Raw genomic sequence first — 25,100 nt, 5'->3', positions numbered from 1 at the left:
ACTAATATGAATTCAGTACTAATTCTGTGCCTGACACTGTATTATGACTTGATTATATAGTACCTGACTTAGTTCTCACAACAGTCCTTTGAGGGAGATACAATTATTCTTCCTACTTTCACACAAGGACTCTTACACTTGGAGCAGATAGAAGACTTGCTGAAGGTCAAATAGCTACTAATGTGGTATTACCCGGCTTCAACCGGACAGTCTCACCCCACAGAAGGACTCACCGCATTAACCAAGCCCTCTGCACTAAGCTAGGATGCCTCCCAGATGTCGAACCCTCCAGATAACGTAGAGCATTTAGGACCCTCTGGCCCCGTCTTCATGTCTTTCCTGAATGCTGATCCTTTCACATTCATGCATCATCTTCCCCCAAGTGGACAGGAGCAGTAAGGAAAGGAAATTCCAACTCTTACTTAAAATTAGGTTTTAAACATATTTTAAATGACTGGTTCACATAATTAACCTGGTTAAGTATATACTTTGTGAACATCACTATGACTTCTTTCACTCACTTGTATTTTTATATGCAAGTCTATATTTGCAGTTTTCATATGCAAACTGAGAATACCTGGAAGAGGGACCTTTGGGGCCAAAGGGTGAAATCCTCTGACCACTCCAGGAAAGAAGTACAGAAAGATCTGAGAGAGAGAGGCAACACTGCTTCTGCTAGGCAGGGGCCACCGCATTCATCAAGAACAAGTTACTAGTATTTGCAGCCAGGCAGAAATGTGTTTTGGGCCAAGCTACCACGATTTTAGACTTCTGTCTCTGCTCCCTTACACTCAAAGGCTTGCTACAGATGACACACCTCTCTCTCCACCCTACTTTTTTGTTGTTTTTGTTAATCCTCACCTGAGGATATTTTTCCATTGATTTTTATTTTTTAATTTATTTATTTTTAAAAATATATATTTTATTGATTTTTTACAGAGAGGAAGGGAGAGGAAGAGAGAGCTAGAAACATCAATGAGAGAGAAACATCGACCAGCTGCCTCCTGCACACCCCCCACTGGGGATGTGCCCGCAACCAAGGCACATGCCCTTGACTGGAATTGAACACAGGACCATCCAATCTGCAGGCTGACGCTCTATCCACTGAGCCACATTGGCTAGGGCTCCATCATAGCACGGAGCTATGATGAAACAGAAGCCAGATTTGGTGATCTTTCATGTAGGATGATTTGAAATCCCTTTTTTGGAACCCAGAGCAGAGTGACTGAAGTCTTTAGACATGGAACTATCAAAGAGGCCCACAGACTACAGGCCAGAGGCCTTGGCAACCGCAGAAGGAACACTAAACCTACAGCTTTAAACAGGCTCGGCCCTGCTGGCACTCACCTCACTGAGGGAAGGGAAGCGTTCTGTCCCAGAGTCCAAGCCACTGTCCCCGTCCTGTGAATCCAGAGAAAGTCGGCCTGACAAGCAAACATAAGCAGGAGCTGTGGTTTGGGGAAAGGAGAACCATAACCGGGAACCTTGCACAGAGCAGACGGTGAACCTGCCACCTTCCTTTCTCTCCGTTTCCCTTTGTCTCCCTTATCTCATGATCCCTCCAGTCAGACGCTTTACAACTAGCTTTCACCTGTGCCCAGGCCATGTCACCTCCTGAAATAACACTCCCCAGCTCTCTCTCACAAGTCACCTCATCTGCATCTCTCTCTCTGGGTCCTGTTCATTTCCTCTTGCAACAATATTTCCTTTTTTGTTTCAGTTTTCTGACTTTGTCAGTCCTCACCTGAGGATATTTTTTACATTGATTTTTAAAATATACATATATATATATTTCTTTATTGATTTCAGACAGGAAGGAAGAGGGAGAGAGAACAGAAACATCAGTGATGAGAGAGAATCACTGATTGGCTGCCTCCTGCAGGCCCCTTACCGGGGATGGAGTCCGCAACCCGGGCATGTGCCCTTGGCCAGAATCGAACCGTGGACCCTTCAGTCCACAGCCCGGCGTTCTCTCCACTGAGCCACACTGGCTAGGGCTACGCTGATTTTTAAAGAGAGTGGAAGGGAAGAAGGGAGAGTAGGAGAGAGACATTGATGTGAGAGAGACACAGGATCAAACTTGCAACCCAGGTATGCGCTCTTGACTGGGAATCTAACCTGTGAACCTTTGGCTCTAACCACCGAGTAACACCGTCCTGGGTGCGACAGTATTTCTTAAGCTCCGAAGTGCCAGGTGCCGGTAGGCAAGGTGGCATCTGGGCCATCGTTCCAGTCTCTTACTGGCACTTATCTACTCAGTGCTACTAGCTCTGCATTCATTTCTACTGAGTGAATTGTATCCAATTTCTCTGTGCTCTGGCACTGCTTTTTCTCACGACACTATTTCCCAGAGGCAGATACTCTATGTTTTCTTTCCCTGAATCTGCCTCATGGAGAGAGAACAGAGACGAAAATGCCGGAGGAAAAGGGTGGTAGGGGCTTACCTTCTGTTGATCTCTGGTTGTTGTCACCATGGAGTGGAAGTATGTCCTAAAAAAGAAAGATTCAGAGGGTGGGCAAATTCTATTAACCTCTCTCCCTACTATTTCCTTCCTCCAACCAACCCTTCCCGTAGTCTCAGCAGACACTATCTGCTTATAGTTAGTGGCCTCTTTTGCTTTATTGCCTTAAAAATGCCCAGCAACAAGAGCTATTGCTTTATTTGTACAGTTTCAGGAGGATGGTGACCCCTAATGGCAGAAAGAGGACTTTACCACCAGAAACATGCTAAAAATTCGCTTCATTTGTAACCATGACATCAAGGCACCCACTGCCTTCGTTGGGCTACACACGGAAAGAACTTCCATCAGGTGGTACGGAACACTCCAGCAGATGCTGAGCACACATGCGAAAGGCCCATCTCTACAGATCTCTGAGGTGCTGGCCTCCGGCTGGCTGGCCCACCAATGTGGAGAGAATTATATTCATAGTGTTTCACTGTTTATAAAGCCCTCTTTTCTCTCTCTCAAGTAGTCTTTCAACAACTCTGATGTTGACCTCTCATGTTATAAACGAGGAAACAGAAGCCCAGCGATCTTAGGTAACTTGCCCAAACTACCCAACAGTGAGCTATAAAGCCAGGGTTGCATTCAGACTCGCACCTCACAGAGCACACGAGTACACAGGCAGTGACAGCAGCAACGCACAGGCCCCGTGCCGAGGACACACTCTAACTCTGACAACAACCCCGTCAGGCAGATCCTGTCTGATCTCCACCAAGGCTTCCAGAGATTAAGTAACTTGTCCAAGACTGGTGAGCACGGGCACTGGGATGTGAATCCAGATGGTATTAAGTCCAGACCCTGAGCTCCTATCAACCAACCATGTGACACTGAGAAGTCTTCAGAAAATAAAACAGCTTACATTTGATTAGCCTGTTTCCCAGACTTGTTGGATCTGATGTTCTAAAGGAGAAAGTGGATAATCCTCAAATAATTTCTATTGGCCTTGGCAAATGCTACTCTTGGAGATCCTCAAGTTTCTGGAAAGTTACTTCCTATGTACCCCAATAATTAAGGCCTGCAAGAGGTAAGACACTACCAATAGCAAACTCCCTACTAGAACAGATAAGGACCTGAGTCTCCTCTCTGGGATTTTCCACAAAGTAGTGTTAGCTGCTGCTATAAAAACCTCTCAACTGACTGGGAATACTTTCTTAGGCTGACTTTTATTTTTTATTATTATTTTAAAATATATTTTTATTGATTTCAGAGATGAAAGGAGATGGAGAGAGAGAGAGAAATATCAATGATAGAGAATCATCGATTGGCTGCCTCCTGCACACCCCATACTGGGGATGGAGCCTGCAACCCAGGCATGGGCCCTGACTGGAAATTGAACCGTGACCTCCTACTTCATAGGTCAATGCTCAGCCACTGAGCCACCCTGGCCGGGCATCTTAGGCTGACTTTTAAAAGTACTTGTATTTATTTGAGAAGATCTGAGAAATAAGTGTTGGAAAAGTTACCAGATGAATGCTGAGTGAAGGTGATGTAGAAATATATATGTCACTATGAGGCAATTACTCAAAAGGAGATGGGTAATTAGGAGACTAAAGCCAATAGTAATATTCCATATTTATTTCCATCATAACTACAAGCTCTTAGCTTCTGCTCTCGCTTTCTTACTAACCCCCCCAGGCCTCCTGCAGGGTGCCCACCCTAGAGCTCTGCCTACTATCACTCACCACTAAGCCACCCGTCTCCTGCTGGATCTTCAGCTGCAACTGAGTGACTCGCCGCCGGGCAGCTTCAATCTGCTCTTCCAGCAGGCTGGTGGGGTTCCGGCTATACACCTCATAGATACTCTGGGGGGGGGCAGGGAGGAGGGGAAAAGGCAGATGGGGTGGTTAGTAGAGAACGGACAACTCACCAGTGAGAGGAACAGGCAGTTATTCCCAAACAAAGAGAGAGAGAGAGCGATCTTTGTGTTCTAGTGGACACACACTATTTCACAATCAATTAGGAGCAGAAAAAGTATAAATGGTGAGAGACAGAACACAAGACACCTGGAGAAAGATGACACAGCACAAAGGCCTGTCCTAATCTGACCCATTCTTCAAAGGCTGGCTTAAGTCCCACACCCTAAGAGAGGTGCTCTTTGACTACTGCACTACTCGTGGGAGATGCAACTGTCCAGGTCAGCACACGAAAAGGTGCCAAAGAGGAAACACACAGTGAAAAGCACCGGCAGTGAGAGGAAGAAGCTTGGACGAGGGAGCCATCGCTCTTCACAGCCCCGCAGCTGGGAAGCAGTCTGACACCGATCTACACTCCTCACAGCACACAGGAAGTGCAGCTCACACGTGTACAGCTGGGGCTGTGCAGTCAGTCAGGGGGTCCTGGCTTTGAATTCTGGTACCATCACTTACTAGCTGTGTAGACCTGGGCAAGCTTTCATCTGTCCTCATTGATAAAAGTACCTGCAAATGACAGTACCTGCCTCTTGGGAGAGCTGAGCTTTAAGGTGTGAATAAGATTATGCATGTAAAGTGCTTAGCAGATTTTCTGGTGCTTAATAATATTACTGAATATGGCCAGCTATTATCATCTATCTATCATCTATCTATAATATCTATCTATCTATCTATCTATCTATCTATCTATGCCTAAGCGACCCTTATGACCTAACAGACCTACCAACGGGAACTAGTCCACCAGTTGCTATGACGCACACTGACCAACAGGGAGCAGACATTCAATGCAGGAGCTGCCCTCTGGCGGTTAGTGCGCTCCCACAGCCAACCTCCCTCGGTCCCTCCCCCTGTGCTTCCTTGTAGCAGGCCCCAGCTGGCCTGGCCTGATCAGGACTGGATGAGACAGCTCTGATCACTGGCCAGGCCTAAGGACCCCTTCCATGCACAAATTTCATGCACCGGGCCTCTAGTTTCACTATATAATAAAATACTCAGTAAAGCTGGCTGGTTAAATAATTAAATAAAAACTGCATGCACATATTCTCAAGCTCATATGGGCCTTGCTGCTATCTGCCAATCCTTTTTACAAGTTCCTCACACTTGCTTTTTCCATCTTCTCCAGGCCTAGCAAGCCTCCAACCCTCTCCCTAGTCTCAGCAGACAATATCATCTGGTAAGAACTTTTCAACTATTTCACTTCAAAACATTTGCAGCCATTCCTCCTTCTCCCAGAATCTTTTACAAAGTTAATGCCTCCAACTGCCCAGGCTCTTCTTAGGCACAAGTCACATGTCTGCAAAGTTTTCTCTTTCCAGTGGCTCCTTCTCAAGTCCAGTCTTAAACCACTACAATAAGACCCTTTCCATCAACTCAAATTATTGTTATTTTTAATATACTTTTATTGACTTTTAGAGAGAAAGGAAGGGAGAGGATAAGGGAGGGAGGGAGGGAGGGAGGGAGGGAGGGAGGGAGGGAGGGAGGGAGGGAGAGAGAGAGAGAGAGAGAGAGAGAGAGAGAGAGACAGACAGAGAGAGAAGCATTGATGCGAGAGAGAAATATTGATCAGTTGCTTTCTGTACACACTCCGAGTGGGGATTGAACTGCAACCTGGGTATGTGCCCTAACCAGGAATCAAATCGATGACCTTTCGGTGCATGGGACAACACTCCACTAACTGAGCTACATCGGCCAGGGCTCAACTCTTGATTAATCTTCAAGCCACTGCCTCAGGTTTTTCTCCCTTCTTTCATGGCCACATATTTCAAAACAGGAGTTTACACTTACCCCCCGATGGCTTTGCCTTCCAGTCACTCCTCAATCTAGTTCCTCCCTAGTATCTCAAACAGCTACAGAACAAAATGACCTAATTACCAAATCCAATGGTCTCTTCTAGGTCCTTCTCAAAATGCTGCCCTCTTTTGATTTCCTAACTCTACACTATATCTTGGGTCGCCTCACACTCTTTCCCCAACTATATCTTTATCCCTGCCTCATCTCTGAAATCTAGGTGAGCCTTCAGTCCCACAAACATTTATAAGGCCCAATATATGCCAGGTCCGGTGCCAGCTGTGCAGGAGGTACATTCAAATGTAGAAATAGAGGCAAGGTCCTGTCTTTAAGAACTTAGTCCAAGCCCTAGCCAGTGTTGCTAAGAGGTTAGAGTGCCTGCCCATGCACCAAATGATATTGGGTACATACCTGGGTTGCAGGTTTGATCCCTGGCTCTGGTTGGGGCATGTGCGTGGAGCAACCAATCTATGTGTCTCTCTCACATCAATGCTTCTCTCTCATATCAATGCTTCTCCCTCCCTCCCTCCCTCCCTCCCTCCCTCCCCCCCCCCTCCCTCTCTCTCCCTCTCTCTCTCTCTCTCTCTCTCTCTCTCTCTCTCTCTCTCTCTCTCCCCAGTGTCTCTCTTCTTCCCTTCCATACTCTCTGAAAAGCAATGGGGAAAGAATATCCTCGGGTGAGGATTAATAAGAAAGAAGGAAATATAACACAACTGGTGTGATGTTAGAGGTTGCTGCACTGTGCTACAGAGCACATAAGTTCCAAAATTCCATCCTCAGCTTTCTTCTCTCTGCATTGGTGCCCTGGGTGATATCATCTAATTTCCAACCTCAATTGCCACCTTAGTGCCGAGATACCCAAAGTCTATTTCAACCCAGGTCCAGCCCTGTTCCCTCTATATGTTCTGTGATAATCTTTTTATCTGAGTGTCCCAGGGGCACTTTAAACTCAGGACACCCAAAGCTGACCTTCATTTCTCTCCCCTATACTCTGCTCATCTCCCTGTCTCACTCTCTCAATGGCATCACCATCTACCCAGGCACCCAAATTCCAAGCTTTTATTCTCTCTTCTCCTTTACCCCTCCTTCCAACAATAAGTTCTACTGATATGACTTCTGTTATGTCTCCCATTGCCAGCCCCAACTTTCTGTTCTTATTTCTGTTCTTGTTAAACCTGTCATCATTTTTACCTATTTCAATAGCCTCCTCGATGATTCCTTATGCATAATCCACTTAACACACTAAGAACACGGATTTGAAGGTATGTTCACTCTCCTACCCAAAGATCCTTTGATCAATTCCTACTGTCACCAGAATAAGCTCTAAGCCCATCAAGGTCCAAAGTACTTTCCAGAGGGAAACAAAATGATTCCAACTCAAGCATCATCTCATGAGGACTTTTTCTCATCATTGTGTAATTAATTATTCCTTCTTTTGGGCTCCCACAGCTTTTAAAAATTTCACTAACATAAACATCACCACTTTAAAATGTACAATACAGTGGTTTTGAGCATATTCCCACAGTTGCTTCTTTCACTTAGTAAAATGTTTTCAGGGTTCTTCCATGTTAAGGGCAAGACTTTTTCATCTCTGTATACCATAGGGACTAAAACAATACTTTACATACAGTGGGCACTTACCGAAATTTGCTGAATTAAAATGAGGGGCTTGTTGCAAGCCACAGCTACTACAGGAACCTGGTGATTCCACTCCAGGTAAAGGAATCTTACTGCTCTCTCTGCACGTCACTTCCAGGCCTGAAAGTCTCTCTGCATCCCATTCACCAACACTGCCCCCTTCTCTGTCAGCCTGGCTGGGCATTCCCCTATGCACTCACCTTCCTTCTCCCTGACCCTTCCTTTCCCTGGAAACCATCAAGATCAATTCCAACTGACTCCGTTTTCCTCAATTCTAATGTTCCCTCATTTTAATCTAGTCCACTTGTCTCCTCACTTGTTTGTGTTTTGTCTACGTATTCACTATTCTATATATTATCTATGAGCTATTACCCTATTCACTCTATTGGTCACATTCTGCTTTAACAATTTCTTATTTCATTAAGGCAATGGCCAGTCTACCCTCAGCAAAGACCTTACCTGTAACTCCTTTTCCTCCTGCCTCAGCATATTCCTAAGGATCTGGGTGGCATGTTTTTGAAATTCAAGATCCTAAGAATGAAAAACATGACAGTAGTGAGAACAGGGTATCAGTTTGATTCTCTTCTACCAGCTGATTCGTGGGCAAGGAAAGCGATGAGAATTGAGCTTGTGTCATAAAAGTCTAACACTCGGAACCTTGCTAGAATTCAGTAAACATGTCATCTTATTTTGATTTTATCTGAACTTCCTAGAGACCTTGCTGTAATCACCTCTGGTATCAAACTGCTCTCTAAAGTCTCCCAGGCCTTGCTGGCTCAGCCTTCTTTCCAACCGGGAAATCCCATTCCCCATTCTGTCTGCATCTTGATCTCTTTTAACACCTCACACAGCTTCCCCTGGTCCTCGGGTTCTCTTCCTATGTGTGTGTTTCCTTTCCTGACTCTCTCCCCCTACAGACTGGGCTCCATATTTCATTCCTCCAAGCAGCCTGTTCTTCAGGAAGCCTTCCTTCTGCTCCTGTTCCACGCCCTCCCGACAATGACTGGCAGTGTTTAACAGGTGCCTCTGTCTGTGCTGCAGAGGTGGAAGGAGCACTCTCAAAGGGCCTCCTGAGTAGTCCACACATTTTGGAAAGGCACAGTATGTTGCTGTCTGATACAACTACACATGCATTTACATGGAAGAACATCTCTTTGGTTTGTCTCTGTTTATCAGCATATCATTCAATTTAACTTGCTTTCCCCCGACGAGAGCTATTTAGAGGGACAACAGAGTGAGGAGAAGAGAGGAGCAGGAGGACCATACCTGCAGAGGTTTGGGTGCTGTGATGCGCTGTGGAGGTGGCAGAGGTGGAGGAGGTGGTGGTGGAGGGATCACAGGGGGGACCTGGGGAGCTCCTGCTGGGTCTGGATCCTGCTGGAGCCCAGAGACGCCGACAGTTGAGGGTGAAGAACCCAGGAGGGTTAGTGCAACATAGGCACCCGCTGGAGGGACAGATACAAGAAGGCTTGCTCACATGGTCCTGTTCTGGACAGCAGACATTCAAACTACAAGGAAGGGCTTCTTTCCCTTTCTCTTCTCTTTACGCTTATAATTCTGTAGGAAAAGTTCTCACTTACCATGCCCCCGCCCCCTCTAATTCCTGCTTATCTACTCTGCATCAACACAAGTACCCTTTCTTTCCCTTTCTTCATGCAGAGACCTCAACCAAAATTCCACCCACATATACCTGATCTGCCTGATCAGTCTCGTTTCTTCCTTTGTCTCACCAAATTAAGTGGACAATATAAAGCCCCTAGTATATTGCCCGCTTGCTACATGGAAGGCACTCAAATTCTAGCCTTCTACCCTCCTCAAACTTCCCACACCCTTTAACTGTTTCCTTATGATTTGTTGCTTCTGTTTGATTACCTGGGAAGACTCGATTGTTGTATCTTCCTAGCTGCAAATGTATTTTTGCTTTCCTCACCAAAATAAACAAATGAGGAAGAATGTCTGTGAGTGAAAGCCAATGGTATTTGAGCGAGACCTGCTCTGAGTAAAACATGGTCTAAATGTGAGTACAGAGATGGGTGTAAAAATGCAGATGAAGATGTTAATGAGAGACTAGCAGTGTCTCCACCTGACATGATAATAGAAAAACGGTGGCAGTCTAAGTGGGCCATTCCACATCAAAATGAAAGATGTGGCCTCAGCTGCTGCCCACATCCACAAAGGAAGCCTCAGGGTCAACAGGACCTGCCCCCCCCCCCCCCCCCCCCCCCCCCGTTCCCTACTAGCTCAGCTGCTCCCCTCAATTCTTTAGTCATCAATTCTCTCCAACTCACATTTTATAAGCTTCACCACCTCCAGGTGTGAGCTGTTGGCCACCATGGTGCCGTTCACCTGTTGGGGGAACAAATGATACTGAGTAACGGAGACGGATACTAGGTGATCCCTGTACAAGTTCAAAACGCCACTCCTTTAGGGAGCTGTTTTCCAGGGTTCTTCAACCACCTCTGGTCACTTATTTACTCAAAATTCACATTATGAATTTATTCCTGTTCACATCTGCCATGTGTTTTGTCTTTCCAGCTAGTCTGTAAGTTTGCAAGGATAAGGCCTGCAGCTTCATTTGTTTGCTCATTCATTCATTTAAAAGTTTTAGTACATGTTTTTTCAACCATTAGCCTTGTACACGTGACAACTGACTTAACGGCTCTAGGACTCTATTCCAGAAGAAAGCGTTGCATGCACAGGGAAAATGACGGTAGTTTAGAACCGGCAAGGACCCAAGTGAGCATTGTATAAAGGACGTGAACAGCAAGCCAAGAATCTGAAGGCACTGGACCCTTCACTGGTCTCAACATCTCTCTCTCAATCTTGCTTTTGTCATTTGTGAAATGGAAATAATAAAACCTATCCTAGAAGCATGGCTGCTTTAAAGTCAAGAAGGGCTAGAATATATTAGCCCTCACCTTCTGTCACCATATGCTACTGTGCTCACTCTCATGGTACCACTCCCTGACTCCGTGGCTACCTACCAGCTGCTATTGAAATGGAAATGCGCAAAGGAACGGTCACTCACTTTGATGATGCGGTCCCCCTCCTTCACACCGGCTTTCATGGCTGCACCTCCTGTAAGAAGGAGGCCTGGTCAGCAGAGCCCAACATCCTGCAGATGTCACTGAGTGTACACCAAGGTCCCTGTTAGATCACTCCCTCCAAACCTCCTTCTCACATTTCTGTGTTAAATACCTCAAATGTGTACATCCTTCTTTGCTCCAGGGACAAAACCACTTTTAAACTAGAGTGGACTATACCAGGTCACATCTCTCTCTCTCTTTTAAAAATTCTCACCGGAGGACATGCTTAGAAAGAGGAAGGGAGAGAGAGAGACACTGATGTGACAGAGGAACACTGATTGGTTGCCTATCATTCCAACTGGAGGAACAAACCCACAACCCAGGTATGTGCCCTGACCGGAATAAAAAAACCAATAACCTTTAGTGCACAGGATGAAGCTCAACCAGCTGAGCATGTAGTCAACACTGAAATCTCTCATTAAGACTAGAAACATCTAGATGTGCTTTGTGAGAGTTTTGTTTTGGTCAGATAAATGCAACTTACAGATTTAATGATCATTTGGGGGCTGAGTTACAAAAAAATCTGATTTTTATGCTTCTCATTAATTTGCCTGTGTTAGTGTTCCTGTGCTGCCTGGATATAAACTCTAGGTCATTTAAACCCACATAGTGGTCAAAACCACTGCAGTCTTCAGCTGAATAATTTGAGAGCACATTCTGAGCTCTAGGCTTTCAATCACAATCTTCATCTGGTCCATTTGAAAGGAAGAAACTATTGCCTTGGTTGAATGTGGACCCATGCACCGAGGCCACTGGCTCAATTCTTGGTCAGGCACATGCCTGGGTGGCGGGTTTGGCCCCCAGAAAGGGGTGTGCGGGAGGCAGCCAATAGATGTTTCTCATTGATATTTCTATCTTTCTCTCCCTCTTCTTTCCTCTCTCTTTAAAAATCAATAAAATTATTTTTTTTAAAAGGAAGACAATAGAAATAGTTTTAAACAGTTCTTATAACAGAAAATAAAACAGTTATCATTATCGTCTTTGATGAACTCCCAAAGTATTTTTACAAATTTCTCAGAACTTATGAGCCACTGTTTAAAAACTCGTTTTAATCCTTTTCTCTGTATTTCTCTTAGGAATTATTACATTAGAAATTATAATTATTATAGTAAACTCATTTTCCCCACTTCTTAGTAACTCTTATTTGATCTTGGGATGCATCCAAGAACATTTAAATAAAGCACACACACTCTCCCCAGAGCCCGGCCCTTCCACCCGTTGTGGCCTGGCCCTCCGAAGTCTGGTGTCTGAGCTAGGTAAAAGAAAGCCATTTTGCCAGAACGTATGAAATGCAAGTCACTTCTAATAACTTAGTGATTAAAAAAGAACCCTTCAGAGTTAAGGAATCTATATATACTAGTATAAAAGGCTAATATGCTAAGTGTTCGACCTTCCAACCGGTCACTATGACATTCAGTGACCACCAGGGGGCAGACACTCAAGGCAGGAACTGCCGAGCTGCAGGGTCTTGGCAGTGGCAGTTCTTGGGTGACACACCCCGAAGCCAGAGAGGAAGGAGCCCGATTCATGGGGCCATACGATTCCACCTTCAGCTGTCGGTTACGTTGTTGCTGGGGCATTATTGGCCCCAAATCTGGTTGACTGCACACTTGTGTTTGCGTTCCACACCCTGCATGACAGCAACTTTGTAGAGTGCCCTCTCCACTCCGGGACCCCTCGGGGAATGTCGGAGAGCTGGTTTTGGCACGATCCCCACAGGCCAGGCCAAGGGACCCCACCTGGCAGAGGGACCCAACTCACTCTGTAGACACTGGGGCGTGTCAGTCCTGCCCCACTGGCCACCTTCTAATTACCTTCCTTTCAATGTGCATCGGGTCACTATTTAGAGCAGAAGTTCTCAGAGTTAAGCACAAGAATCACCGGGGGGATTTATTACAAAGCCTATTCCTTGGCCCCCTTGCCAGAAAGTGATTGAGTACTTCTGAGGCTGGGCCCAGGACTGCAGACTTCAACCTTTCTAGATTCTGATACAGGCAGAACAAAGATTACACTCTGAGAAAGAGTGAACCAGAGGAACCTAATATCTGAAAAAACAATGCTGGGTTACTCTTGTGATTTCAATGCCAATCCAAATTAAGTCTCTTTCTTTCTCATCCCCAAAATTACATACATGCACATATTTTCCAAAACTCCTATTCTGCTACAACCCATCCTTTTGATCTTTCCTCTCTGGGTCTGACTCTACTCAGGCCTAAGAGGAAGAAAAACTGAAGGAGTGCTGAATTCCTACTTCGCTGGAGGAGATCTCCAAACTTTCTGTAGCAAAGAGACCACAAAGGCAAAGTACAAGTTACTGGCAGTCCCACCAGCTGTTCACCCAGTCCAGGAACCTTGAGAGAACAAGGGAAGCAAAGAAAAAAGTATCTTTTCAGAGCTCTAGCCATGGATATGAAAAACAAACTTCCCACTGATAAGTCGCAATAATTGTTTATATTATTGCATGATTCATTTACCTCAGTTTGACGTCCTCTTTTTGTCTTTCCCATAAACAAATCCCAAATCTTTCCAAACTTACTTAGAGTGTATTTGCCTTCCCACTTAGCACTGTACTTAGGGTGACATGCTAGGCTGCTCCCTACCCCTTTCCTCGTATCTTCTTTAAACAATGTCCCTGGGCTCAAAACCACTTGCTACACTGCTGTCCGCCCCTCTTTGGGACACTTGCTTTACACTCTCCCCTGTGCTCATTTCCTGTTTTCTTCGGCCTGGGTCTCTAATAACAATGATTCTCTCACCTGACATATAAACAGGCTTTGAAATTTTTGAAGTTCTTTCATACCTAACTGGTTACTTGATTGACTTGCTTTACCATGTCCTCCCACTCTTCACTCCCCCATTCCTACCTGCCAGTGTGGTTTTCACTTCCATCTTTCAAACTACTCCTGAAATCCTATTTCATTTATTTGTTTTTGTTAATCCTCACCCAAGGATATTTTTTCCATTGATTTTTAGAGAGGGTAGAAGGGAGTAGGGAGGAGAGACAGAGAAAAAAAGAAACATCAATGTGTATCAACAGACACATCGATTGATTGCCTCCCGCATGCCACTGACAGGGACCAAGGATCAAACCTTCTGTGCCTGTGTGTGGGCCAACATTCTAACCACTGAACCACACCAGCCAAGGGCAAAATCCTATTTCTTTTTCTGGAACTGATTAAAAGAAAAATATACCTCCAACCACAAATTTCCAAACACCATTTCCTCTCCTGTGCTGTCCAATAGCCATCATACACATTTTGGCAATTTATTATTTAATGTTCATTGTATTTGCAAATACGTTTGGGCCAGTGTGTCTATCCCATTTTAACAGCTGCAGAGGTGATGGCCTGAGCACTGAGTAGGTGATGTGAAGGCGGGAAGGAAGGCAGGTCTTTGATTCTGACACAGTGTGAAGAGCTCCCTTGGAGGGCAGCTAGGCAGCTAACTGATGCTATTTTTTACACTTCCCAAGAGGGGAAGTGAGCACAGAGTGTCACCCCAGAAACTCTGCCTTGTGGCTTAACATTGTGGAGACCTTTGCAAATGCTCCCGGGGAACCAGTTCTAGATTAATTCAAATGCGCCCCCAAGGATGTCCCAGGCCCTCAGAGAAATGACACGAAAAGTTCTCCACCTTATGCAGCATTGTCACACACAGGGCGGCTGTGTGAGAACTGCCCACGGCAGGAGGGATGCAATACTCACCAGGCCGCACAGACTGTACCAGAACGATGCGGTCCCCACTGACGGTGAAGCCGAAGCCATGCTGGTCCTTCTGGATGATGACACAGCGCTGAACAAGACCTGGGAGTGGTAAGGAGAAAGAAGGGATTAGGTAGCACTGTCTGGGAAGATCAGTGCATACAAGCCTAGACCATCCCGGGAGAGCCCGGATTTTCTTCCTCCTGAAAGGCTTTCCAGACTAACCAGATTCCCAGACTTAGCCGGTCCAAATGCCATGGCAACGGCATGCCTCCCTCAGTGATCAATTCTGTACTCCGTACAAGAAATGGCCTTCTCTGAGATACCTGTCTCTCTGGTACAAACCTGCCTCTCTCTGTTTGGGTGAGACTGGTTGAAAAGAGGGCAGGGCCGACGCCAGGCTGAAGACTAACGTTACAGAGAAGCAATCCCGGGACCGAAGCCCAGTGAGACTGCAGGTTTTCTGTTGAATTACAGCCAGCGAACGCAGCAGGTGGCTCACCGGTGCCTGCTGACTGCAGAGCTGGACAACTCATGCAGGGTGACCAGGGCTGGCCCCTCGCCAAGTCCAGGGAAGAATAAATGTCAAGAGAAAACCTTTTTTCACGTGGACATCCATACACAAACATAGAAAATAAGAAAGGCTATAACTCCCACCTATCTTCATCCTGTGGGTGTGTATTAGGCTTCGTGCATGTGTGCAGGTAGGTTTCACTGCTTCTTGCAATGGATAAAGCATGGTTTCAGGTCCTGATTCTGTCCCTTACAAGCTTGTGCACTTGGGCAAGTTTCTTAACCCCTCTGAACCTCAGCTTCCTCATCTATAAAACAGGGAGAGTAAAATCTACTTTCTACAGTTGATATAAGGACTAAATTTATATGCACCATGTAATGATGCCTGGTACACAGTATGAGCGCATATGAAGGCTAAGTAGTTTTACACGGGGTATCGGAGCGGGGTAAACGGATTATCCTGTATGAGCACACACCTGTGTCAATGTGTTAATGCCCCACGAGGGAGGTTACCTGTTGCCTCAGAGGAGTCGGGCTGGCCGTGGTGGGAAGGGGACTTGCGTTCAGGTGCCGAATCTCCCAAAGACAGGCTGCTTAACCTGGAGAAGGATAATAAAAGCACATCAGTGAGGGGGGCAGGGAGGGACCACAGTAGTCGGGGGAAAAACCCTGTAAAAAGCTGCCCCACGTTTTGGGCACTAAGACACCAACCCTCTACCCGAAACCCACTCCACCTGGTAGGAGATTAGCCATGTCCACACCACTAGCAATACCACCTATTTGACATCCCAGGCTGCATGGCTAACATGACTCTTTAATACTCAGCAAGGTGAGAAGGGAAACAGCCCTTCCTGGAGTCCGGAGACAGAGAGACAACAGCAAGAACGAGATGTGCACAAATACACACACTTGTTGGGTCTTACCAGGCTGCAATGGGGCTGATGGAACAGAACAGAGCGCCAGAGAAAATGAATGCAAGAAAAAGGCAGGAAAAAATGAACAGCTAGTTAGTTTTAGGTAAAGGAAGGGGAGACGAGGGCAAGGACATGGGGAGTCACACACACAGCAGCTGCACAAGCACAGCAGAGGACTGCAGCGGTGGCGACAGAGAGGCTCCTCCCCACGCTAGTTTCATTTCTTCCTCTCTCCAGTGTCCCTGGGAGGGTAACTGGGTATTTGGTTCTCACCTGTTGGGTAACCAGCAACTTGTACATTTTTCTAGAAAGGAGGGTACAGAAATGACTCAAACCTTTGAAAATTCCATTCCTCTTGTGGGTACCACCGGAGAACAGGAATCTTATCTATTTGGTGGTAGAATTCTAACCCCACATTCAGCCCCATTCCCACCACCAGACTGAGGCAGCTTGCTTAGATACGATTAAGATCCTAAAATCTCAACGTACCAATCAGATCATCAAGCTAGAAGATTTATTGCTCGATCTCCTCTTTAATAGGATCCCTGCAGGAACATGAGAAGCTCAAATCAGTGCTATGCGTCTCCTTTCTAGAGAAGTGTCCAAACGGCCGGTTCCTAACCAACAGCTGCTGCCCCTCTGCAGGGGAGCTCCTATTTAATCGACAGCAAAGTGAAAGCAAAACCCTGGGAAGACTCTGACTGTTCACAATGGGTGACTGGTTAAATAAACTGCAGAACGTCCATGTGAGGACACAGTAGTCAGCCTACAAAAGAATGAGAGCTCATTATATACCATAAGGAATGGTCTCTAAGACACGCTGGTGAGTGAAAAAAGCAGGATGCAGAATTACATGGACAGAAAGAAAAAAAAAGTGGCTAAAGGAGAAAAAAAGGAAATTACTTTCTATATGTTGAAGTATCTGCTTATACATGCATCAAATACCTAAAATATTTCTGAAAGGGCACAAAGCAAGCCCTCTGTACACTGGCTGCCTCCGAGGAAGGAAAGCTGAGTGCCGGGGGCACAGGGATGGAGTTTTCATTTGTAACTTTTAAGTCCTGAACCATGTGAAGGTGCTGGCTATCCAAATAACAAATATAATTCAAATAAATAACTGAAATTTAGAAGGGGGGGGGTGTGTCTCCCTCCCTCACCATGGCACCCCTCTTACCTGGACAGCTGAGACTGCTTTTTACTGGCTGATCTTTGGATCAGAGAGAGAAGGACATCAAGGAAGAGGAGAGCGTGGGGCCCAGGAGAGAGCAACACAGGAAAGGAGAAAAAGAAAGAAAAAAAACAAGACAAGACATAAACTAGACAAGACACTGGAAATGGTTAGTTCCAAAGAAAAACCACAATCAAGCTTTCATGGACCCAGGTATGGAGATTGACCACAATGGAGTAGAGTGAGCTTACTAAAATGCAAATCTACCCCATCATTTTGCTGCTTAAAACCTTTTAGAGCTTCCCTATTACACTCCAGAGAAAGGCCATCTGTCTTCAAGCTAGGCCATTAGACCATGGCATCGAAGAGGCTGTCTGATGCCGGTCAGCCTCCCATGTCTGCCATAGCTCCCAGCCCTGTGCTTCCTGCAGCACGAATACCCAATGGAACTGCTTGTTTGTAGGCTTGTACAGATGAAGTTCTGGATCCATGAACAGGTCCCCCGTGTCAGGCCCCGTCCTATTCCTGGTCCTGCCTTTCACTGTTCTCCTTTCACTCGCTATGGCTTCTGGCTCTTGTCTTTGCCCAGTGTTCCTTCTCCCAGATGTCCTTCCTACTCTACTCCTCATTACCATATCTGTAAGCCAGATCAAGAAGGTAAACTTTCCGAAGCTACAGCTTCTGGCTTTTTTTTTTCTTTTTCAAATTACCCTGTCCATCACTCCTGATCACACTTCCCTCCTCTTCATTCCAGGTAAATAGTCAGCTTAGTTCATCATTTAATAAGTGTTCTAGAATATATGGATAATAACGAAACTTAATGTGATAATCATTTCACAATATACATAAGTCATGCTGTACATCTTAAACTTGTGCAATGCTGTATGTAAATTATATCTCAATAAAAATGGGGGGAAAGTTCTAGAATCTAGACTTATGCTATCTAACACAATAGCCACTAGGCACAGGTAGCTATTAAATTTAAATGTCAGTTTCTCAGTTGTATTAGCCACAGGTCAACTGCTTAGTAGCTACCGATGGCTAGTGACTACTGTGCTGCACAACAAGGATAAAACTGCCATCGCCACACATGCTCTGGCACCAGGGCTTGTAATTTCACGTAGTGCCAGCTGGTGGAGCTGGGTGGTATCAACCCCCTCAACAGAGGTTCCTGGGCTCTCTGTCCTTACCGCTGTCCCACCACAAATGTGTAAATGAGGAAAAGGTCTAGAATATCCTGTTCTGTGATAACAATGATTAAGCTCTTGTTACCTTCCAGGCCCTGTGCTAAACAGTCGACATACATTACCTCATTTAACCATCATAAGAGCCTGGTGAGGTAGGTAGTACATCCTTTTCCAGATAGGGGAAGAGACAGGTTAGAAAGTAGGGTTAAGGTGTACATGAAGGGTGCTCTCCTCCCAGGAGCACACCTATGCCTTTCCTTTCCCTTCTCCCCCCACCCCCATATATTACAATTAGCTTCCTCACTACTGAGCTCCAAGGACCCTCCTTTATTTCTATAACTTGTTTCCTAAGCCCATTTCTTCTGGGAGTTACTTTATCTACCTCTGTGATTACATAATAAATGTTCTCTAAAAAAAAAAAAAAAAGTGCAAAAAGTTGGTCTGACTTCAAGGTCTGTGCTCCTTAACAAAAAGTTATATGATCTGTGTCCATGTGTAGATCTAACTGGTCTTTATTAGAACTTCTCTCCTATTTTCTTTTTAACATACTTACATACATGCACATCATACATACACATAATTTGTGCACCTCACATGTGCACACACATACGTGACATACATGATATATAGAATACATGCAGCATATGTGTATATAGAGATACAGAACACAGATGATAGAGACAAAAAGCATACTATACAAAGACTGGCCTAGGAGCAGAGTAATATTCCCGAGTCCCTCCCCAAAGCCAGGAGCAGCAGTTAACCAGGAAGGAGCCACCCTGCCAAGACCTTAGATCCAGATAAAATCCACACTCACTGAACCATGACCCAGCCTTACTGCTCTGGTTTCCCTTATCTACCAGGGTGGAGCTTTAGGCAGCCTCCTGGCACCCTAACTCTCCAAAGATTTTGCCCCTGGGTAGAACTTTCCCTGTGCTCTGAGGCTCGCAAACAGCCTCCTGGGCCTGTATATCCCTACAGGAAAGAGGCCTGTTTGCAGACAATCCCTCCTAATAGATCATGACACAAATGCTCCCTGAGAGCTTATACTACTGAGTACAATCTCTCTATATAAAAGCCTAAGCAACCGAACAACCATTCACCCTGTCACTATGACCCACACTGACCAGGGGACAGATGCTCCATGCACAGCACCGGGCTCCCTCCTCTCTGGATTGGGCCTGCAGGGATCGACTGACACCCGATCTCCAACATCCCCCAAGGAGTCCTGGATTGCAAGAGGGCACAGGCCAGGCCAAGGACCCCCACCAGTGCACGAATCCATGCACCAGGCCTCTAGTTAGAAATGAAAGGACTCAGAAAACAGTTTCAATAAGATCCAGAGTGAAAACTTAACACTCTAGATGGAGTTATAGAAACAGGTTAGATTTAGGAATCCGGGAAATTCAGGCGCTAATTCCAGTTCTGTCTCTAATTCACTGGGGGCCCTTGACTTCCACTTGCATCAGCTCTCTCATCTGTAAAACAAGAGAAGACAAATGGAGGGGAAAAGCCTCTGGCAATGTGGCCAGAAAAGCTCGTATCTCCACTGGACGATGCTAGCTGAAGAGCAGTGCATGAGTCACTGGAGGCTCCAATCCGGGGATCCACCTCAGCAGGTTTGTGGTGTGGAATCTCTTCTTATTTTAACGAGCAGCCCAAGTGATTCCTTGTTCAGAGGGCCACAACTTTAGGGAACTCTCGAAATAAGTCCCTTCACTTCTGAGTCTATCATCAGTTTTCCCTATGAGACTTAAAACTCCTTGTGAATGAGGACAGAATCTTATTCATCCTTGTATCACCAGTCAAGTTCCAGCATAGTGACTGGTGCGTGGTAAGTGCCTGCTCCAAAAATGTTTGCTGAAGGAACATATATGTCCTTTCTTTCAGAGCTGATGTGAGGACCAAAGAGGCAATGTTTGTTAAATTCTCTGAAAGTATTGTGGGCCTGTGAAAGGAGAGACCTACTAAGGACACCTAGTGGCTAACTGGGCTCAAATTTAAAACAACAACAAAAAAACAACAACAAAAACAGAGCCCAGCAGCCATTTCTAAACAGGGGCCTCTCACACAGGCCACATTTCAAGGAAAAGCCTGCCCTCAACTGCCAGTCTACCTGCAGGTGATTTGGAGTCAACCCCTATAAAGCAGTTCCTGGAATTGTATTTCAACCAAAACACAGACTTTTCCTGACAAATCAGAGCCCCATCAGAATTTTCACTGAACAATCAGAACTACTCCATTCTGACCAATTACGACAGAGCTTTTCAGACCAATAGAACTGTGAAGATTCGGAAAGCTCACCTGCATGAGGACTGACCAGCCAGGGCCCGGCGGCAGGGACGTCTCTGTGTGTCAGCTCCCCTCCGGCTTGAGAAAGCACTCTTTCCCCTCCCACCAAAGCCGGTGCTTCCAGCGCAGAGCAGAGCAGGGGTCTACACACCAGCCGGGAGGTGGGGCAGACTGGAGCAGGGCAGGGCCACCTCGCCCCGGGGCCATTTCACAGTGTTTCATAACCGATCTGTGACATTACTGAGCTGTCCCACAGCTGTGCTGTATCACAGCTGAACTGTCTGCACTGAATGAAGTTTCCTTCTTCACTGTACCTGACAGTGAGAATTCATGTTGACATCGAACTGGCACCAATCACCATCGGTCAGCAGAGTACAGTCCCATGCAAATGCTTACTCCATGGGGGTGACCTATGCTCAACATGTGTTCGGGGTGGGACGAGAACGAGTGAGCAATAAGTAGAAAGCGGGGATGATCTAGGGAGGGCAGAGCCAGGAATGCTCTGCTCCTACGCCATGGAGGCCTCTTCGAGAAATAAAGTGTTCAGGGCTGTCTGACTGTCAGAGCAGACAACTCGGCAGCCAGGTGTGTGTGCAGGACGAAGAGGGAATTGGTATGTTAAGAGGGGTGGGTAGCCTGAGTTAACATTTAATATTTAGCCTGTGTGGTGTGGTTTGGCAAGCAGGACTTTAGGAATAAAACACAGTAAGTCCTCACATAAAGGACTTACTTATTGATAGTTTCTTGGGACTACAGTGAAATGATGTATAACTAAACCAATTTACCACAGACTGATCTAAATAAGAGCTAAGAGCTTATAGCATCTTATCAACATGGTAACCAAACCAATTAAATAACTTTATTCAAGGAACTGCTGTACAGGCTCAAGCTCAGTTCAGCCTCTTCCTGGATATGTCATCTCAGGCAAGCTGTCCAACCTCTCCAAGCCTAAATTTCTCAATGACAAATGTGTATAATCCCATTTTTCTCAAAAAGGGGGTTGGGAGGACCAAATCAGCTTCACCAATACCTCAAAGCGAAAATGTTCAAACTGAAAATCTATTTCCCCATCCCAAACCTGTTCTCCCATGCAAACATTTCCTTCTCAGGAAACAACGCAATGCTCATGCCAGAAATCTGAGTTATCGCTGACATCCCCCTCCTCTGATCTAATCAACGGCCAAGACCTGCTGATAACACTCGTTAATATTTCTGGAATTTACCTACATCTGCCTTCCCCATCACAGGCTAGTGTAAGACACCATTATCTCTTACCTACAACAACTAGTGTCACATCTACTCCAGCTTCCACTTTTCCAGAACCCATTCATTCTCTACACAAAGTCAGAGCGATCTTTTTAAGAAAAAATAAACCAGAACATACATCACCCTTTGGTGGTTTCCCACTGGCCTTGTATAAAGTTCCAAATCCTTAACATGGCCTAACAGGTCCTCTGTGACATCCTTATGCTTACTCTTTAGTCTCATTATCTCTTGCCATTCCCCTCCTTGCTCACCATATATCAACCCTAGAGGCCTTCTCTCCTTCCTTGGCCAAAGCAACTCATACTCATTCTTTACTACAGAGCATAGAGAATGTGAAGGCCCCGTGCTAAACACTCTTGACACCCCCTAGGCTGGATCTCCCTTCTAATTTAATTTCCCTTTGCAGTGCCTAATTCAATAGCAACTAATTACTGGGGTGCTTTTTGTTTTGTTTTGTTTGTTTAATGTCTGCTTTCCCTGTTTAATGACAAGCTTCATTGTCTCTTGTTCTCTAGACTCTGTAGGGGTGTCGAACTCAATCAGAGAAGGGGCCAAAATCTAAAATCCAGCCTAAATCGCGAGCTGAATGGTTTACTGAACAGTCATAAACTGTCATTGTGATGGAAACGCAGCGGAGTGCAGTGATGACAGCGCGGTGCGGGCCACATTGCAAGGCCTGGCGGGACGAATTTGGCCCGCGGGCTTTGTGTTTGACACATGTGCTCTAGAGCATGCAACAGCTCCAGAACCTAGTACACAGTAGATATTCAATACATAAGTGTTGAAAGATAAAATCAGATAACTTATGCAGATAAACTTTGTAGACATCAAATATCATAAACACACTTATCATCAAGAGAGAGTTTTGAGTGACCTCCATAATGCATGTAAGTTAGGATTAAATTCACAATTTCATAGTTTTAGCAAAGACTAACTAGAGTGGGAAGGGGTTAAGCCTGTTCTGTAGACTTACAGCAGGGAGCAACATCTTAACCTGGCTGTAAGAACAGGTTAATAAGCTCCTAAAGCCTCCAATTTCCCAGATTTCTAGTATTCAATTCTGTACACTCAGCAGTGAAACATCCACTAAACAGATAATGTGTGTTGATAATAAACTGAAGACTAGCTGGAGAGAACCCTGATAACCAAGGATGGAAAGTGGAGACCGCACAGAGACCGGTAGGACGGGAGGAGGCTCAAAAGAGCTGGCCGGGCTCCCAAAGACAGCAGCTGAAGTTCCAGAGAAATATCTCAGTGTGGGGGTTGCCACTGAGAAACAACCATTGGTTGCCTCCTGTATGCACCCCTACCAGGGGTCAAACCCGAAACCTAGGTGTATGGGACAACGCTCCAACCACTGACCTACCTGGCCAGGGCTGCTTCTCTTTATTTTTAATGTGGCTCCTAGAAAATGTTCAATGTCACTTGCATTCTGTCTCTATTGGACAGTGCTGGCCTGGCTTCCTTCCTTTGATCACAGCTATACCAGTTCTCCTTCTTTCCCATGGCAAGGACTCCAGCCCTCAGACCAGTGAGAGGAAACGAGAAGCCTGTCCTGAGCGGCTCCTCCAGTAACCTCTCTGTTTCCCATAGCACCTGGAACATATTTCTGCCAAAGCACTTCCCACACGGGTGCTGACTTTTCTCCCTTGCTTGCTGGACTAGTGAGCTCCTGAAGAGCTGATGCATGCTAGATTCATCTCTGTATCCCAGCAAGGCATACCTTGCTTTATACTTTGCATAAACAGAATTGTTATTTGAGTCCATTTTTTATTATTATTGCACAAATAAAGAATAATCTAGCCGGGACCGGTTTGGCTCAATGGATAGAGCGTCGGCTTGGGGACTGAAGGGCCACAGGTTCGATTCCAGTCAAGGGCACGTACCTTGGTTGCGGGCATATCCCCAATAGGGGGTGTGCAAGAGGCAGCTGATCGATGACTCTCTCTCATTGATGTTTCGAACTCTCTCTCTCTCTCCCTTCCACTCTGTACAAAAATCAATAATATATATATATATATAAAAAAAGAATAATCTATAAAATAATTAACACAGTTAATGGCCAATCTAAGATGTCTTCATTTGGCTCAGAAGATTCACCCTTCTAATTTAAGGTAGATTTTAAATTAGTTGCCTCCCTCAACTTCATACCAAAATGGACAGGAAATTACTTGGTGGCAGAGGAAAGTTAGTTTTAAAACTGCTGAGGTTAAACCATAAAGCCAATACCTCGCGGTAGTAACCTGAGCAGATAGTAGAATGGCTGCTCTTCTCTGTAAGCCCTTTCCCACCTCAGGGAGGCAGCACCCTTTCTCCAGCTCAGAGATGCAAATCTAGTCACAACATCTGTAATGGGGGTGGGGGACCTAAAGTGTCATAGGCTGAGTGTCCCTAGCCTCGCTATTCTTAGCTGTAACTTCAGGAAGCTTTACCAGAAAGAGAGAGGAAAGATGGGCGGGTGGAGGAGGTTCTTTCCCAGCTTGCAAAAGGCTCCCTACAAATTCCTTGTTCCATCCTTGTAAAAACTGCCTGGAAACTCCCACCCTTCAGGAAGCTTTCCTCAATTAACCCTCCAATGATGACTTAGGAGTAATCAACATATTCTTTGCATCCTTCTACCCCTCAAGCATCTGACTTGGGCTATACACACATCAAGTATTCTGTGTTCTGTCTAATAAAATACCTGTTCTGAAGGAGGGACTTATGTCTTCTATTTTGTGTTTCTTCAGCACCTACATCTCCAGCACCTAGCCTACCCCCGCCCCCCAATTCCCCCAATAATCTGAGCTCTACAAAGTATACTTGACAGACACTGTTGGGATTAGGAAACTGAGAGAAGGCCAGCCAGAGAAAATCTGAGTTGGCTTCCCTAACAGCCAGAGACCCCCGTAGCTGTCACTACGGTTTCATCACCATGCGACCCTCCCTCCATCCTTCCTGTTGACAGATGGGACTAAGACTGCTGGACAGCCAAAGCTGTTAAAACATACACTCGCCTAAGGCAACTCCAAGCAACAAGCCCACAAACATTTCCCCCACAGGAGGCAGAGTGGCCACAAACCAAAAGAATGCTCTGCTGGCCCTGCCTATCGGGACGCTTCTGGGGCTGCCCATCGAGCTTACACAAATAAAG

General features: G+C 45.7%; 1 protein-coding gene across 4 annotated transcripts in view; it reads right to left on the bottom strand.

Moving 5' to 3' along the window:
* ARHGEF11 (Rho guanine nucleotide exchange factor 11) overlaps positions 1–25,100 on the bottom strand; it is an 80,047-nt gene that overhangs the window by 32,506 nt on the left and 22,441 nt on the right. For 2 of the 4 annotated variants that reach the window (XM_045583258.1, XM_045583259.1), the window contains exons 2-12: positions 17,229–17,261; positions 16,064–16,078; positions 15,654–15,739; positions 14,631–14,729; positions 10,869–10,918; positions 10,129–10,186; positions 9,107–9,285; positions 8,300–8,371; positions 4,187–4,306; positions 2,445–2,490; positions 1,348–1,424 (exon numbers count right to left, since the gene is read on the bottom strand). In XM_045583258.1, the coding sequence (XP_045439214.1) occupies positions 1,348–1,424; positions 2,445–2,490; positions 4,187–4,306; positions 8,300–8,371; positions 9,107–9,285; positions 10,129–10,186; positions 10,869–10,918; positions 14,631–14,729; positions 15,654–15,739; positions 16,064–16,078; positions 17,229–17,261 (835 nt within the window). The remainder of the gene's footprint in view (positions 1–1,347; positions 1,425–2,444; positions 2,491–4,186; positions 4,307–8,299; positions 8,372–9,106; positions 9,286–10,128; positions 10,187–10,868; positions 10,919–14,630; positions 14,730–15,653; positions 15,740–16,063; positions 16,079–17,228; positions 17,262–25,100) is intronic. The other 2 variants (XM_045583260.1, XM_045583261.1) reach the window with 2 other exon arrangements.

The sequence above is a fragment of the Pipistrellus kuhlii genome, unplaced genomic scaffold (genome assembly GCF_014108245.1).
Source record: "Pipistrellus kuhlii isolate mPipKuh1 unplaced genomic scaffold, mPipKuh1.p scaffold_m20_p_18, whole genome shotgun sequence".
Classification (NCBI taxonomy): domain Eukaryota; kingdom Metazoa; phylum Chordata; class Mammalia; order Chiroptera; family Vespertilionidae; genus Pipistrellus; species Pipistrellus kuhlii.
Note: the sequence above shows the minus strand (reverse complement) of the source record. Positions and strands in the feature narration are given on the sequence as shown.